The sequence below is a fragment of the Scyliorhinus torazame genome, chromosome 16, assembly GCF_047496885.1.
Source record: "Scyliorhinus torazame isolate Kashiwa2021f chromosome 16, sScyTor2.1, whole genome shotgun sequence".
In the NCBI taxonomy this organism is placed as follows: Eukaryota; Metazoa; Chordata; class Chondrichthyes; order Carcharhiniformes; family Scyliorhinidae; genus Scyliorhinus; species Scyliorhinus torazame.
Genome location: NC_092722.1, coordinates 75,145,101 through 75,160,919, shown reverse-complemented (window position 1 = coordinate 75,160,919; position 15,819 = coordinate 75,145,101). Strand labels below are relative to the sequence as shown.

General features: G+C 48.6%; 1 protein-coding gene across 1 annotated transcript in view; it reads right to left on the bottom strand.

Moving 5' to 3' along the window:
- The window catches only part of LOC140392264 (uncharacterized), a 166,779-nt gene that overhangs the window by 22,554 nt on the left and 128,406 nt on the right, over positions 1–15,819 (bottom strand). Inside the window, exons 57-62 of the mRNA XM_072477580.1 lie at positions 14,656–14,814; positions 12,679–12,837; positions 6,483–6,641; positions 4,750–4,908; positions 2,943–3,101; positions 381–469 (exon numbers count right to left, since the gene is read on the bottom strand). Of these exons, the coding sequence (XP_072333681.1) occupies positions 381–469; positions 2,943–3,101; positions 4,750–4,908; positions 6,483–6,641; positions 12,679–12,837; positions 14,656–14,814 (884 nt within the window). The remainder of the gene's footprint in view (positions 1–380; positions 470–2,942; positions 3,102–4,749; positions 4,909–6,482; positions 6,642–12,678; positions 12,838–14,655; positions 14,815–15,819) is intronic.

Here is a 15,819-nt window from a genome sequence, read left to right as displayed (position 1 = left end):
GTGTTACTTGTGACAAGGCAGTTGCCAATTAGGGCTAGTTTTCATTTTTGTTATTTATTATTTATTCATTTTTTGTTTATAAAATAGGTCATTGTTATTTGTGTTGTTATAATAGTGTGTAAAGGATGCACAATGTACTGTGTTGGTTGACCAAAAACTTTCAATAAAATATTTAATAAAAAATAAAAGAATCCTAATATTCAATACAAATTATTGGTTAATTCACTTGTGTTGGGACTCTGGGGTCTGTGCGGTTGGAATTGACCACGCGCTAACCCAGAGTGTCGTAACAGAAGGATCTCACAACCCTACCCTACCAAACATCCACAGTGCTGAAATCTCTTGGATAGGTTAGACAGGTATGTTGCTACAGATTGTACCTGATGTCCGGGTTGGCTACACAACATGCGGCAATGTCCACGACAGCAGGTCAGATATCGAGCACAGTCATCGTTCGATTTACAGCTCTCTGAGTAACAGAAAGAATTCAATATTTGAGCAATTAATGGAAAACATAAGAACTAGGAGCAGGGATAGGCCATCTGCCCCCTCGAGCCTGCTCCGCCATTCATTAAGGTCATGGCTGATCTTTTTGTGGACTCAGTTTCACTTACCCGCCCACTCACCATAATCCTTAATTCCTTTACTTTTCAAAAATCAACCTATCTTTGTCTGAAAAACATTCAACGAGGTAGCCTCAACTGCTTCACTGGGCAGGGAATTCCACAGATTCATAACCCTTTGGGTGAAGGAGTTTCTCCTGAATTCAATCCTAAATCTGCTTCCCCTTATTTTGAGGCTATGCCCGCTAGTTCTAGTTTCACTCACCAGTGGTAACGAGCTCCCTGCTTCTATCTATTCCCTTCATAATGTTATGTTTCTATCAGATCCCCCCCTTATTCTTATAAATTCCAATGAGTATAGTCCCAGTCTACTTAGTCTCTCCTCATTAGCCAATCCTCTCAACTCTGGAATCAACCTGGTAAATCTCCTCTGCACCCTCTCCAGTGCCAGCACATCCTTTCTCAAGTAAGGAGACCAGAACTGTACACAGTACTCCAAGTGTGGCCTCACCAGCACCCAATACAGCTGCAACATAAACTCCCTGTTTTTAAATTCCATCCTTCTAGCAAATGAAGGAGAAAATTCCATTTGCCTTCTTAATTTCTTGCTGCACCTGCAAACCAACATTTTGCAATTCATGCACAAGGACACCCAGGTCCCTCTGCACAGCAGCATACTGCAATTTTTTACCATTTAAATAATAGTCCATTTTGCTGTTATTCCTACTCGGATGTATCAGACACTATGCAACTATTTAAACTCCACCCACCCATTTGATCACTTCCCACATCCATAATCTACACTCTCCCCTATCACTGACTCCACCCACCCATTTAATCCCCTCCCATATCCCCATGTACACTCTCCCCCATCAGTGACTCTACCCAATGATTTATTCCCCCCACATCCCTATGTACACTCTCGATGTCCCCCGATTCTGAATCTACCCACCTATTTAACCTCTTCCCATGACCCCAAGCAAACTCTCCCCTATCACTGACTCTATTTACAGAGATATGAGTGTTGTAATTTTTGGAGGAATTTACAGAGATAGGGAGAATGTTACAGAGAGGGGAAGGGCTGTAGGGGGCTGGAGGGGGAATAAGAGATAGGGAGGATTGTCGGGGCAGGATGAGGTCAGAGAGACAGGAAGTGTTGAAAGGCTGGAGGAAGCTACAGAGACCAAGCATTGTAGGGGCTGGAGGTGGTTACAGAGATAGGGAGGGTTCTAGGGGCTGGAGTAGTATAAGAGATAAGGAGGATTGTCAGGGGAGGTGGAGGTGACAGAGACAGGGAGTATTGTAGGGGTTGGAGGTAGTTACAGAGACAGGGAGGGGTTGTCGGGACTGGAGGAGGTTATAGAGATAGGGAGGATTGTAGGGACAGGAAGAGATTGCATAGGAACAGCAGGAGGGATATTTAGCACCTCTCGAGCCTGTTACACTGGAATGTGGTGATATGCCTGTGGACAATATCATAGATGGATGGTGTGTGACCTCCAACCAGCAGGTGGCAGTGCAGACACCATACGGTCTCGAAGACCGTGGTAATGTGACCAGGGATTCCCACATAAGGGGAGACACATCCGGCCATCACGAGATGGTTGCAGGAGATGGTAGTCAGTCATACAGGTGAACAGTCAGTGCTAGGTGTAGTTCCAGAGGAGTATAAGGGAACTCTATGAAAACGTGCTTTGTAACAAATTGCTATCTTCCCACACGAGACTCAATAAAGATCTTGGTTTGGACAAATCTAGGTCTTTAGTGGATCCCTATGGAAGGTATAGAAGACCAAACACAACATGGTACCACGAGTGCTGAAGATTTAAAGATAGCAACGGCAGTGACAACGTTAGGCATTCGGCTGGAAGACCGTTCTGGTGAAGTGCAACCTGAGGCGACACCACGCCAGCTCCAGTTCACAGGTAAGGTAGAATACAATTACCGTTTCTTCTAACCTTTGACCCTAGGCCTGAAGGCACAGCCTGAAGACATAGCCTGAAGACAGGCTTCTTGCGTTGCTCCTAGCGGCGGTAGGTTCTCAAGCAAAGACCAAACACAACAAGGAACAGGAGGAGTCCCATTCAGCCTCTCCCAAGCCTCTTACACAAGAAAAGGAAGAGGCCCATTCAGCCTCTCTCGGGACTGTTACACAGGAACAGGATGAGGCCGATTTAACCCCTCTCGAGCTTCCTACACAGGAACAATAGTTCCATTCAGTCCATCCTGAGAGACTGTTTAACCAATAAATTAGACAATGGGTGTTTTGCATTCTATCTCCATTCACCGACCTTAGTTACATAACTTTGAGATCGGTAACAAACAGAATTTCTCAATTTCAGACTATATCCCAGCAGACACTCCACGTCTTGTTCTCACCTAGCTCGTGGAATACGTCGATGCACCGCTTCCCACAATCTCCGACTTGACAGCACTGCTTCCAGCCCCTGCATTCGTCGTCTTCCTCACATGTCTGTGCCCTCGTCTTGTCGCAGACGTGTTGGGTTTTGGATGGTTCTGGACATTCCTCGTAAATTTCTTGTTTTGATAAGAGACAAATTTTAGTATCAACAACTGGACAAAGTTTCACAGATAATGGAGACGTCAAGAGGAAAGGAGCATGGACACGGGGACCTTAATCAGAGCCAACTCCAGGCTGGGATGAAACGGAGTGAAATGAGTCACTGGCAGGGAGCAGTGAATGCAGAGATCTCAGAGGTAGTGAGGCTTGTGAGGGCAGTAGGAGGTTATAGAGAAAGTGAGGGTTGTAGTGGCTGGAAGAAAGTACAGAGATAGGGAGGGTTGTAGTCATTGCAAGAAGGTACAGAGATAGGGAGGGTTGTAGTGGCTGAAAGAAGGTACAGAGATAGGGAGGGTTGCAGTGGCTGGAGGAAGGAACAGAGATAGGGAGGGTTGTAGTAGCAGGAGGAGGTTACAGAGCTATGGGGGGTTGTAGTGGCTGGAGGAAGTTGCAGAGATAGGGAGGGTTGTAGGTGCCAGGGTGGTCACAGAGATAGGGATGGTTGTATGTGGTGGGGGGGGGGTCACAGAGATAGAGCGTGGGGGTTTTGTGGCTGCTGGAGGTTAGAGATAGGGTGGGTTGTAGATTTTGGACGAGGTGACAGAAATAAAGAGGGTTCTCGGGGTCTGGACAGAGTTGCAGAGTTAGGGAGATTGGTCGGGGCTGGAAGAAGTTACATAGATTGGAAGGTGTAGTGGCTGGGGGTTGTTACAGAGATAGGGAAGGTTGTAGGGGATGTATGATGTTACAGAGATAAATACAGTTCTTGGGGTCTGGATGAGGTTACAGAGATTGGAAGGACTGTCTTGACAAAGGAGATTACTGAGATAGCGGCAGATGAAGTACTGGAGGGGGTTACATAGATGGGGTGGTAGGGCCTGCATGAGGTGACTGGATAGGAACAGGCGGACCTCCATTATGCCCCTTTAGAGCCTGATCAACAGGAACATGAGGAGGTCCATTCATCTCCTCTTAAGCCTGTTACGCAGGAACATCAAGAGGCCCCCATTCATCCTCTCTCCAGCCTGTTTCCGAGGTTCCAGAGGAGAACCATTCAGCCCCTCTTATGCCTATTACACAGAAAGAGGAGGAGGTCCATTCAGCCCTCAATAGCCTATTACACAGGAACAGGAGCAGGTCTATTCAGCCCTCTCAAGCCTGATACATGGGAACAGGAGGAGGCCCATTCATGCTCTCTCCAGCCTATTACCCAGGAACCGGAGGACGCCCATTGCGCCCCTCTCCAGGCCGTTACCCAGGAACATGAAGAGGACCATTCAGCCCCTTTCGAGCCTGTTACACAGGAATAGGAGGAGATCCATTCAGCCGCTATTGAGCTCATTACACAGGAACAGGAGGAGAGCCATTCTGCCCCCTTCTCGAGCCTGTTCACAGGACCAGGAGGAGGTCCACTGAGCCCCTCTTGATCCTGTTACACGGGAACAGGAGGAGGATATTCAACCCCTCTTGATCCTGGTACACAGGAACAGGAGGAGGTGCATCCAGTCCATCTTGAGAGACTGTTTCACCAATAAATTAGACAATGGGTGTTTTGCATTCTATCTCCATTCACCGACCTTAATTACATAACTTTGAGATCGGTAACAAACAGAATTTCTCAATTTCAGACTACATCCAAGCAGACACTCCACGTCTTGTTCTCACCTAGCTCGTGGAATACGTCGATGCACCGCTTCCCACAATCTCCGACTCGACAGCACTGCTTCCAGCCCCAGCATTCGTCGTCTTCCTCACATGTCTGTGCCTTCTTCTTGTCGCAGACGTGTTGGGTTTTGGATGGTTCTGGACATTCCTCGTAAAATTCTTGTTTTGATGAGAGACAAATTTTAGTATCAACAACTGGACAAAGTTTCATAGATAATGGAGACCTCAAGAGGAAAGGAGCATGGACACTGGGACCTTAATCTGAACCAACTCCAGGCTGGGATGAAACGGAGTGAAATGAGTCACTGGCAGGGAGGAGTGAATGCAGAGATCTCAGAGGTAGTGAGGCTTGTGAGGGCAGTAGGAGGTTATCGAGAAAGTGAGGGTTGTAGTGGCTGGAAGAAGGTACAGAGATAGGGAGGTTTATAGTGGCCAGAAGAAGGTACAGAGATAGGGAGGGTTGTAGTGGCTGGAGGAGGTTACAGAGATAGGGAGGGTTGTAGTGGCTGGAGGAGGTTACAGAGATAGGGAGGATTGTAGTGACTGGAGGAAGGTACAGAGGTAGGGAGGGATGTCGTAGCTGGAGGAAGTTACAGAGATAGGGATGGTTGTATGTGGTGGTGGTGGGGGGTCACAGAGATAGAGCGTGGGGGTTTTGTGGCTGCTGGAGGTTAGAGATAGGGCGGATTGTAGATTTTGGAGGAGGTGACAGAAATAAAGAGGGTTCTCGGGGTCTGGACAGAGTTGCAGAGTTAGGGAGATTGTTCGGGGCTGGAAGAAGTTACATAGATAGGAAGGTGTAGTGGCTGGGGGTTGTTACAGAGATAGGGAAGGTGTAGGGGCTGTGGGTTGTTACAGAGATAAATACAGTTCTTGGGGTCCAGATGAGGTTACAGAGATTGGAAGGACTGTCTTGAATAAAGGAGATTGCTGAGTTAGTGGCTGCTGAAGTACTGGAGGGGGTTTCCGAGATTGGGGGGGGGGTAGGGGCTGCATGAGGTGACTGGATAGGAACAGGCGGACCTCCATTATGCCCCTTTAGAGCCTGATCAACAGGAACAGGAGGAGGTCCATTCATCTCCTCTTAAGCCTGTTACGCAGGAACATCAAGAGGCCCCCATTCATCCTCTCTCCAGCCTGTTTCCCAAGTTCCAGAGGAGAACCATGGAGCCCCTCTATAGCCTATTACACAGGAACAGGAGCAGGTCTATTCAGCCCTCTCAAGCCTGTTACATGGGAACAGGTGGAGGCCCATTCATGCTCTCTCCAGACTATTACCCAGGAACCGGAGAACGCCCATTGCGCTCCTCACCAGGCCATTAGCCAGAAACAAGAAGAGGACCATTCAGCCCCTTTTGAGCCTGTTACACAGGAATAGGAGGAGATCCATTCAGCCCCAATTGAGCTTATTACACAGGAACAGGAGGAGAGCCATTCTGCTCCCTTCTCGAGCCTGTTCACAGGACCAGGAGGAGGTCCACTGAGCCCATCTTGAGCCTGCTACACAGGAACAGGAGGAGGATATTCAACCCCTCTTGATCCTGTTACACGGGAACAGGAGGAGGTGCATTCAGTCCATCTTGAGAGACTGTTTCACCAATAAATTAGACAATGGGTGTTTTGCATTCTATCTCAATTCGCCGACCTTAATTACATAACTTTGAGATCGGTAACAAATAGAATTTCTCAATTTCGGACTACATCCCAGCAGACACTCCACGTCTTGTTCTCACCTAGCTCGTGGAATACGTCGATGCACCGCTTCCCACAATCTCCGACTTGACAGCACTGCTTCCAGCCCCAGCATTCGTCGTCTTCCTCACATGTCTGTGCCCTCGTCTTGTCGCAGACGTGTTGGGTTTTGGATGGTTCTGGACATTCCTCGTAAAACTCTTGTTTTGATAAGAGACAAATTTTAGTATCAACAACTGGACAAAGTTTCACAGATACTGGAGACGTCAAGAGGAAAGGAGCATGGACACGGGGACCTTAATCTGAACCAACTCCAGGCTGGGATGAAACGGAGTGAAATGAGTCACTGGCAGGGAGGAGTGAATGCAGAGATCTCAGAGGTAGCGAGGCTTGTGAGGGCAGTAGGAGGTTATAGAGAAAGTGAGGGTTGTAGTGGCTGGAGGAAGGTACAGAGATAGGGAGGGTTGTAGTAGCTGGAGGAAGGTACAGAGATAGGGAGGGTTGTAGTGGCTGGAGGAAGGTACAGAGATAGGGAGGGTTGTAGTAGCTGGAGGAGGTTACAGAGCTAGGGAGGGGTGTAGGGGCTGGAGGAAGTTACAGAGATAGGGAGGGTTGAAGGTGCCAGGGGTGGTCACAGAGATAGGGATGGTTGTATGTGGTGGTGGTGGTGGGGGGGGGGGGGGGTCACAGAGATAGAGCGTGGGGGTTTTGTGGCTGCTGGAGGTTAGAGATAGGGCGGGTTGTAGGGTTTGGAGGAGGTGACTGAAATAAAGAGGGTTCTCGGGGTCTGGACAGAGTTGCAGAGTTAGGGAGATTGGTCGGGGCTGAAAGAAGTTACGTAGATAGGAAGGTGTAGTGGCTGGGGGTTGTTACAGAGATAGGGAAGGTGTATGATGTCACAGAGATAAATACAGATCTTGGGGTCTGGATGACGTAACAGAGATTGGAAGGAGATTTAAAAAGCGCGTGAGGTGCGAGTCAGAACGGAGATTTTAAAAAAGCCGGAGCTGCGAGTGGGAGCGGAGATTTTAAAAGATCACGGCCTAGTTTCGGGAGCCGTTCGAAGGAGGAGGAGCAGTCTCTGTCAGAGAGAGAACCTCACAACATCTGAGACCCTCAGAAGGTAAGTAAGTGATTTTTACTCATTTTTACTTTTATTACCTTTTCAAATTGTGTGTGTGGGGGTGGGAAACTGAAGTGACATCACAGAAAAGCTGTGACCTGAGTGGCTGGTTGGGAATCTACACTAAATTAAAAAAATTAAGCATTGGTAACTAATTAAACATAATTACTTAATTATAATTTAGTACTATATTTAGCTTTCACATTTATAGTAGAAATCTAGTGGTAGGAAACAGATCGATAACAGTAACTTTAAAATTAAAAAAAAAACTTTAAACTTTAATTTACTAATTAATTGACGCAATGTCAGTTAGAGGGGTGCAGTGCTCTGACTGTGAGATGTGGCAGGTCCGGGAGGCTTTCAGCGTCCCGGATGGCTTTATCTGCAGAATGTGCACCCAACTGGAGCTCCTCACAGACCGCATGGTTCGGTTGGAGCAGCAATTGGATGCACTTAGGAACATGCAGGTGGCGGAAAGCGTCATAGATCGCAGTTATGTAAATATGGTCACACCCAAGGTGCAGGCAGAGAAATGGGTGACCACCAGAAAGGGCAGGCAGTCAGTGCAGGAATCCCCTGTGATTATCCCCCTCTCGAACAGGTATACCCCTTTGGATACTGTCGGGGGGGGGATAGCCTATCAGAGGAAAACAGCAGCAGCCAGAGTAGTGGCACCACGGCTGGCTCTGATGTTCAGAAGGGAGGGTCAAAGCGCAGAAGAGCAATAGTATTAGGGGACTTTAGAGTCAGGGGCACAGATAGGCGCTTCTGTGGACGTGAAAGTGACTCCAGGATGGTATGTTGCCTCCCTGGTGCCAGGGTCCAGGATGTCTCCGAACGGGTAGAGGGCATCCTGAAGGGGGAGGGCAAACAGGCAGAGGTCGTTGTACATATTGGTACTAACGACATAGGCAGGAAGGGGCATGAGGTCCTGCAGCAGGAGTTCAGGGAGCTAGGCAGAAAGTTAAAAGACAGGACCTCTAGGGTTGTAATCTCGGGATTACTCCCTGTGCCACGTGCCAGTGAGGCTAGAAATAGGAAGATAGAGCAGCTAAACACGTGGCTAAACAGCTGGTGTAGGAGGGAGGGTTTACGTTATCTGGACCACTGGGAGCTCTTCCGTGGCAGGTGTGACCTGTATAAGATGGACGGGTTGCATCTAAACTGGAGAGGCATAAATATCCTGGCCGCAAGGTTTGCTAGTGTCACACGGGAGGGTTTAAACTAGTATGGCAGGGGGGTGGGCATGGGAGCAATAGGTCAGAAGGTGAGAGCATTGAGGGAGAACTAGGTAATAGGGACAGTGTGGCTCTGAGGCAGAGCAGACAGGGAGAGGTTGCTGGACACAGCGGGTCTGGTGGCCTGAAGTGCATATGTTTTAATGCAAGAAGTATTACGGCTAAGGCAGATGAACTTAGAGCTTGGATTAGTACTTGGAACTATGATGTTGTTGCCATTACAGAGACCTGGTTGAGGGAAGGGCAGGATTGGCAGCTAAATGTTCCAGGATTTAGATGTTTCAGGCGGGATGGAGGGGGATGTAAAAGGGGTGGCGGAGTTGCGCTACTGGTTAAGGAGGATATCACAGCTGTACTACGGGAGGACACCTCAGAGGGCAGTGAGGCTATATGGGTAGAGATCAGGAATAAGAAGAGTGTAGTCACAATATTGGGGGTTTACTACAGGTCTCCCAACAGTCATCGGGAGATAGAGGAGCAGATAGGTAGACAGATTTGGGAAAAGAGTAAAAACAACAGGGTTGTTGTGATGGGGGACTTCAACTTCCCCAATATTGACTGGGACTCACTTAGTGCCAGTGGCTTAGACAGGGCAGAGTTTGTAAGGAGCATCCAGGAGGGCTTCTTAAAAAAATATGTAGACAGTCCAACTAGGGAAGGGGCGGTACTGGACCTGGTATTGGGGAATGAGCCCGGCCAGGTGGTAGAAGTTTCAGTAGGGGAGCATTTCGGGAACAGTGACCACAATTCAGTAAGTTTTAAAGTGCTGGTGGACAAGGAGAAGAGTTGTCCTAGGATGAATGTGCTAAATTGGGGGAAGGCTAATTATAACAATATTAGGCGGGAACTGAAGAACCTAGATTTGGGGCGGATGTTTGAGGGCAAATCAACATCTGACATGTGGGAGGCTTTCAAGTGTCAGTTGAAAGGAATTCAGGACCGGCATGTTCCTGTGAGGAAGAAGGATAAATACGGCAATTTTCGGGAACCTTGGATAACAAGACATATTGTAGGCCTCGCCAAAAAGAAAAATGAGGCATTTGTCAGGTCTAAAAGGCTGGGAACAGACGAAGCCTGTGTGGAATATAAGGAAAGTAGGAAGGAACTTAAGCAAGGAGTCAGGGGGGCTAGAAGGGGTCACGAAAAGTCATTGGCAAATAGGGTTAAGGAAAATCCCAAGGCTTTTTACACGTACATAAAAAGCAAGAGGGTAGCCAGGGAAAGTGTTGGCCCACTGAAGGATAGGCAAGGGAATCTATGTGTGGAGCTAGAGGAAATGGGCAAAGTACTGAATGAATAATTTGCATCAGTATTCACCAAAGAGAAGGAATTGGTAGATGTTGAGTCTGGAGAAGGGTGTGTAGATAGCCTGGGCCACATTGAGATCCAAAAAGACGAGGTGTTGGGCGTCTTAAAAAATATTAAGGTAGATAAGTCCCCAGGGCCTGATGGGATCTACCCCAGAATACTGAAGGAGACTGGAGGGGAAATTGCTGAGGCCTTGACAGAAATCTTTGGATCCTCACTGTCTTCAGGTGATATCCCGGAGGACTGGAGAATAGCCAATGTTGTTCCTCTGTTTAAGAAGGGTAGCAAGGATAATCCAGGGAACTACAGGCCGGTGAGCCTTATTTCAGTGGTAGGGAAATTACTGGAGAGAATTCTTCAAGACAGGATCTACTCCCATTTGGAAGCAAATGGACGTATTAGTGAGAGGCACCATGGTTTTGTGAAGGGGAGGTCGTGTCTCACTAACTTGATAGAGTTTTTCGAGGACGTCACAAAGCTGATTGATGCAGGTAGGGCAGTGAATGTTGTCTATATGGACTTCAGTAAGGCCTTTGACAAGGTCCCTCATGGTAGACTAGTACAAAAGGTGAAGTCACACGGGATCAGGGGTGAGATGGCAAGGTGGATACAGAACTGGCAAGGTCATAGAAGGCAGAGAGTAGCAATGGAAGGATGCTTTTCTAATTGGAGGGCTGTGACCAGTGGTGTTCCGCAGGGATCAGTGCTGGGACCTTTGCTGTTTGTAGTATATATAAATGATTTGGAGGAAAATGTAACTGGTCTGATTAGTAAGTTTGCAGACGACACAAAGGTTGGTTGAATTGCGGATAGCGATGAGGACTGTCAGAGGATACAGCAGGATTTAGATTGTTTGGAGACTTGGGCGGAGAGATGGCAGATGGAGTTTAATCCGGACAAATGTGAGGTAATGCATTTTCGAAGGTCTAATGCAGGTAGGGAATATACAGTGAATGGTAGAACCCTCAAGAGTATTGAAAGTCAGAGAGATCTAGGAGTACAGGTCCACAGGTCACTGAAAGGGGCAACACGGGTGGAGAAGGTAGTCAAGAAGGCGTACGGCATGCTTGCCTTCATTGGCCGGGGCATTGAGTCTAAGAATTGACAAGTCATGTTGCAGCTGTATAGAACCTTAGTTAGGCCACACTTGGAGTATAGTGTTCAATTCTGGTCGCCACACTACCAGAAGGATGTGGAGGCTTTAGAGAGGGTGCAGAAAAAATTTACCAGAATGTTGTCTGGTATGGAGGGCATTAGCTATGAGGAGCGATTGAATAAACTCGGTTTGTTCTCACTGGAATGACGGAGGTTGAGGAGCGACTTGATAGAGGACTACAAAATTATGAGGGGCATAGACAGAGTGGATAGTCAGAGGCTTTTCCACAGGGTAGAGGGGTCAAATACTAGAGGGCATAGGTTTAAGGTGAGAGGGGCAAGGTTTAGAGTAGATGTACGAGGCAGGTTTAATACACAGAGGGTAGTGGGTGCCTGGAACACGCTACCGGAGGAGGTAGTGGAAGCAGGGACGATAGTGACATTTAAGGGGCATCTTGACAAATACATGAATATGATGGGAATAGAGGGATACGGACCCAGGACGTGTAGAAGATAGTAGTTTAGTCGGGCAGCATGGTCGGCACGGGCTTGGAGGTCCAAAGGGCCTGTTCCTGTGCTGTACATTTCTTTGTTCTTTGTTCTTGTTCTTTGACTGTCTTGACTAAAGGAGATTACTGAGATAGCGGCAGATGAAGTACTGGAGGGGGTTACAGAGATGGGGTGGTAGGGCCTGCATGAGGTGATTGGATAGGAACAGGCGGACCTCCATTATGCCCCTTTAGAGCCTGATCAACAGGAACAGGAGGAGGTCCATTCATCTCCTCTTGAGCCTGTTACGCAGGAACATCAAGAGGCCCCCATTCATCCTCTCTCCAGCCTGTTTCCCAGGTTCCGGAGGAGAACCATTCAGCCCCTCTTAGGCCTATTACACAGAAAGAGGAGGTCCATTCAGCCCCTCTATAGCTTATTACACAGGAACAGGAGCAGGTCTATTCAGCCCTCTCAAGCCTGTTACATGGGAACAGGAGGAAGCCCATTCAGCCACTATCAAGCTTGTTACGCAGAAACAGTCGGAGGCCAATTCATGCTCTCTCCAGCCTATTACCCAGGAAACGGAGGATGCCCATTGCGCCCCTCTCCAGGCCGTTACCCAGGAACAAGAAGAGGACCATTCAGCCCCTTTCGAGCCTGTTACACAGGAATAGGAGGAGATCCATTCAGCCCCAATTGAGCTTATTACACAGGTCCAGGAGAGCCATTCTGCCCCCTTCTCGAGCCTGTTCACAGGACCAGGAGGAGGATATTCAACCCCTCTTGATCCTGTTACACGGGAACAGGAGGAGGTGCATTCAATCCATCTTGAGAGACTGTTTCACCAATAAATTAGACAATGGGTGTTTTGCATTCTATCTCTATTCACCGACCTTAATTACATAACTTTGAGATCGGAAACAAAAAGAATTTCACTATTTCAAACTACATCCCAGCAGACACTCCACGTCTTGTTCTCACCTAGCTCGTTGAATACGTCGATGCAGCGCTTCCCACAATCTCCGACTTGACAGCACTGCTTCCAGCCCCAGCATTCGTCATCTTCCTCACATGTCTGTGCCCTCGTCTTGTCGCAGACGTGTTGGGTTTTGGATGGTTCTGGACATTCCTCGTAAAATTCTTGTTTTGATGAGAGACAAATTTTAGCATCAACAACTGGACAAAGTTTCACAGATAATGGAGACCTCAAGAGGAATGGAGCATGGACACGGGGACCTTAATCTGAACCAACTCCAGGCTGGGATGAAACGGAATGAAATGAGTCACTGGCAGGGAGTATGTAATGCAGAGATCTCAGAGGTAGCGAGGCTTGTGAGGGCAGTAGGAGGTTATAGAGAAAGTGAGGGTTGAGGCGACTGGAAGAAGGTACAGAGATAGGGAGGGTTGTAGTGGCTGGAAGAAGGTACAGAGATAGGGAGGGTTGTAATGGCTGGAGGAAAGTACAGAGATAGGGAGGGTTGTAGTAGCTGGAGGAGGTTACAGAGATAGGGGGAGGTGTAGTGGCTGGAGGAAGGTACAGAGATAGGGAGGGTTGTAGTAGCTGGAGGAGGATACAGAGCTAGGGAGGGTTGTAGGGGCTGAAGGAAGTTACAGAGATAGGGATAGTTGTATGTGTGGTGGGGGGGGGGGGGGGGTCACAGAGATAGAGCGTGGGGGTTTTGTGGCTGCTGTAGGTTAGAGATAGGGCAGGTTGTAGATTTTGGAGGAGGTGACTGAATAAAGAGGGTTCTCGGGGTCTGGACAGAGTTGCAGAGTTAGGGAGATTGGTCGGGGCTGGAAGAAGTGACATAGATTGGAAGGTGTAGTGGCTGGAGGAAGGTACAGAGATAGGGAGAGTTGTAGTGGCTGGAGGAAGGTACAGAGCTAGGGAGGGTTGTAGTACCTGGAGGAGGTTACAGAGCTAGGGAGCGTTGTAGGGGCTGGAGGAAGTTACAGAGATAGGGAGGGTTGTAGGTGCCAGGGGTGGTCACAGAGATAGGGATGGTTGTATGTGGTGGTGGTGGGGGGGGGGGGGGGGGGGTCACAGAGATAGAGCGTGGGGGTTTTGTGGCTGCTGGAGGTTAGAGATAGGGCGGGTTGTAGAGTTTGGAGGAGGTGACTGAAATAAAGAGGGTTCTCGGGGACTGGACAGAGTTGCAGAGTTAGGGAGATTGGTCGGGGCTGGAAGAAGTGACATAGATTGGAAGGTGTAGTGGCTGGGGGTTGTTACAGAGATAGGGAAGGTTGTAGGGGATGTATGATGTTACAGAGATAAATACAGTTCTTGGGGTCTGGATGAGGTTACAGAGATTGGAAGGACTGTCTTAACTAAAGGAGATTACTGAGATAGCTGCAGATGAAGTACTGGAGGGGGTTACAGAGATGGGGGGGGTAGGGGCTGCATGAGGTGATTGGATAGGAACAGGCGGACCTCCATTATGCTCCTTTAGAGCCTGATCAGCAGGAACAGGAGGAGGTCCATTCATCTCCTCTTAAGCCTGATACGCAGGAACATCAAGAGGCCCCCATTCATCCTCTCTCCAGCCTGTTTCCCAGGTTCCGGAGGAGAACCATTCAGCCCCTCTTATGCCTATTACACAGAAAGAGGAGGAGGTCCATTCAGCCCCTCTATAGCCTATTACACAGGAACAGGAGCAGGTCTATTCAGCCCTCTGAAGCCTGATACATGGGAACAGGAGGAGGCCCACTGAGCCCCTCGAGCCTGTTACACAGGAACAGGAGGAGGATATTCAACCCCTCTTGATCCTGTTACACGGGAACAGGAGGAGGTGCAGTCAGTCCATCTTGAGAGACTGTTTCACCAATAAATTAGACAATGGGTGTTTTGCATTCTATCTCCTTTCACCGACCTTAATTACATAACTTTGAGATCGGAAACAAACAGAATTTCTCAATTTCAAACTACATCCCAGCAGACACTTCACGTCTTATTCTCACCTAGCTCGTTGAATACGTCGATGCAGCGCTTCCCACAATCTCCGACTTGGCAGCACTGCTTCCAGCCCCCGCATTCGTCGTCGTCCTCACATGTCTGTGCCTTCTTCTTGTCGCAGACGTGTTGGGTTTTGGATGGTTCTGGACATTCCTCGTAAAAGTCTTGTTTTGATGAGAGACAAGTTTTAGTATCAACAACTGGACAAATTATCACAGATACTGGAGACGGCAAGAGGAATGGAGCATGGACACGGGGACCTTAATCTGAACCAACTCCAGGCTGGGATGAAACGGGATGAAATGAGTCACTGGCAGGGAGTATGTAATGCAGAGATCTCAGAGGTAGCGAGGCTTGTGAGGGCAGTAGGAGGTTATAGAGAAAGTGAGGGTTGTGGTGACTGGAAGAAGGTACAGAGATAGGGAGGGTTGTAGTGGCTGGAAGAAGGTACAGAGATAGGGAGGGTTGTAGTCGCTGGAGGTGACAGAGATAGGGACTGTTGTAGTGGCTGGAGGAAGGTACAGAGATAGGGAGAGTTGTAGTGGCTGGAGGAAGGTACAGAGATAGGGAGGGTTGTAGTACCTGGAGGAGGTTACAGAGCTTGGGAGCGTTGTAGGGGCTGGAGCAAGTTACAGAGATAGGGAGGGTTGCAGGTGCCAGGGGTGGTCACAGAGATAGGGATGGTTGTATGTGGTGGTGGTGGGGGAGGGTGGGGGGGGGGGGTGTCACAGAGATAGAGCGTGGGGGTTTTGTGGCTGCTGGAGGTTAGAGATAGGGTGGGTTGTAGATTTTGGAGGAGGTGAATGAAATAAAGAGGGTTCTCGGGGTCTGGACAGAGTTGCAGAGTTAGAGAGATTGGTCGGGGCTGGAAGAAGTGACATAGATTGGAAGGTGTAGTGGCTGGGGGTTGTTACAGAGATAGGGAAGGTTGTTGGGGATGTATGATGTTACAGAGGTAAATGCAGTTCTTGGGGTCTGGATGAGGTTACAGAGGTTGGAAGGACTGTCTTGACTAAAAGAGATTACTGAGATAGCGGCAGATGAAGTACTGGAGGGGGTTACAGAGATGGGGGGGGTAGGGGCTGCATGAGGTGATTGGATAGGAACAGGCGGACCTCCATTATGCTCCTTTAGAGCCTGATCAGCAGGAACAGGAGGAGGTCCATTCA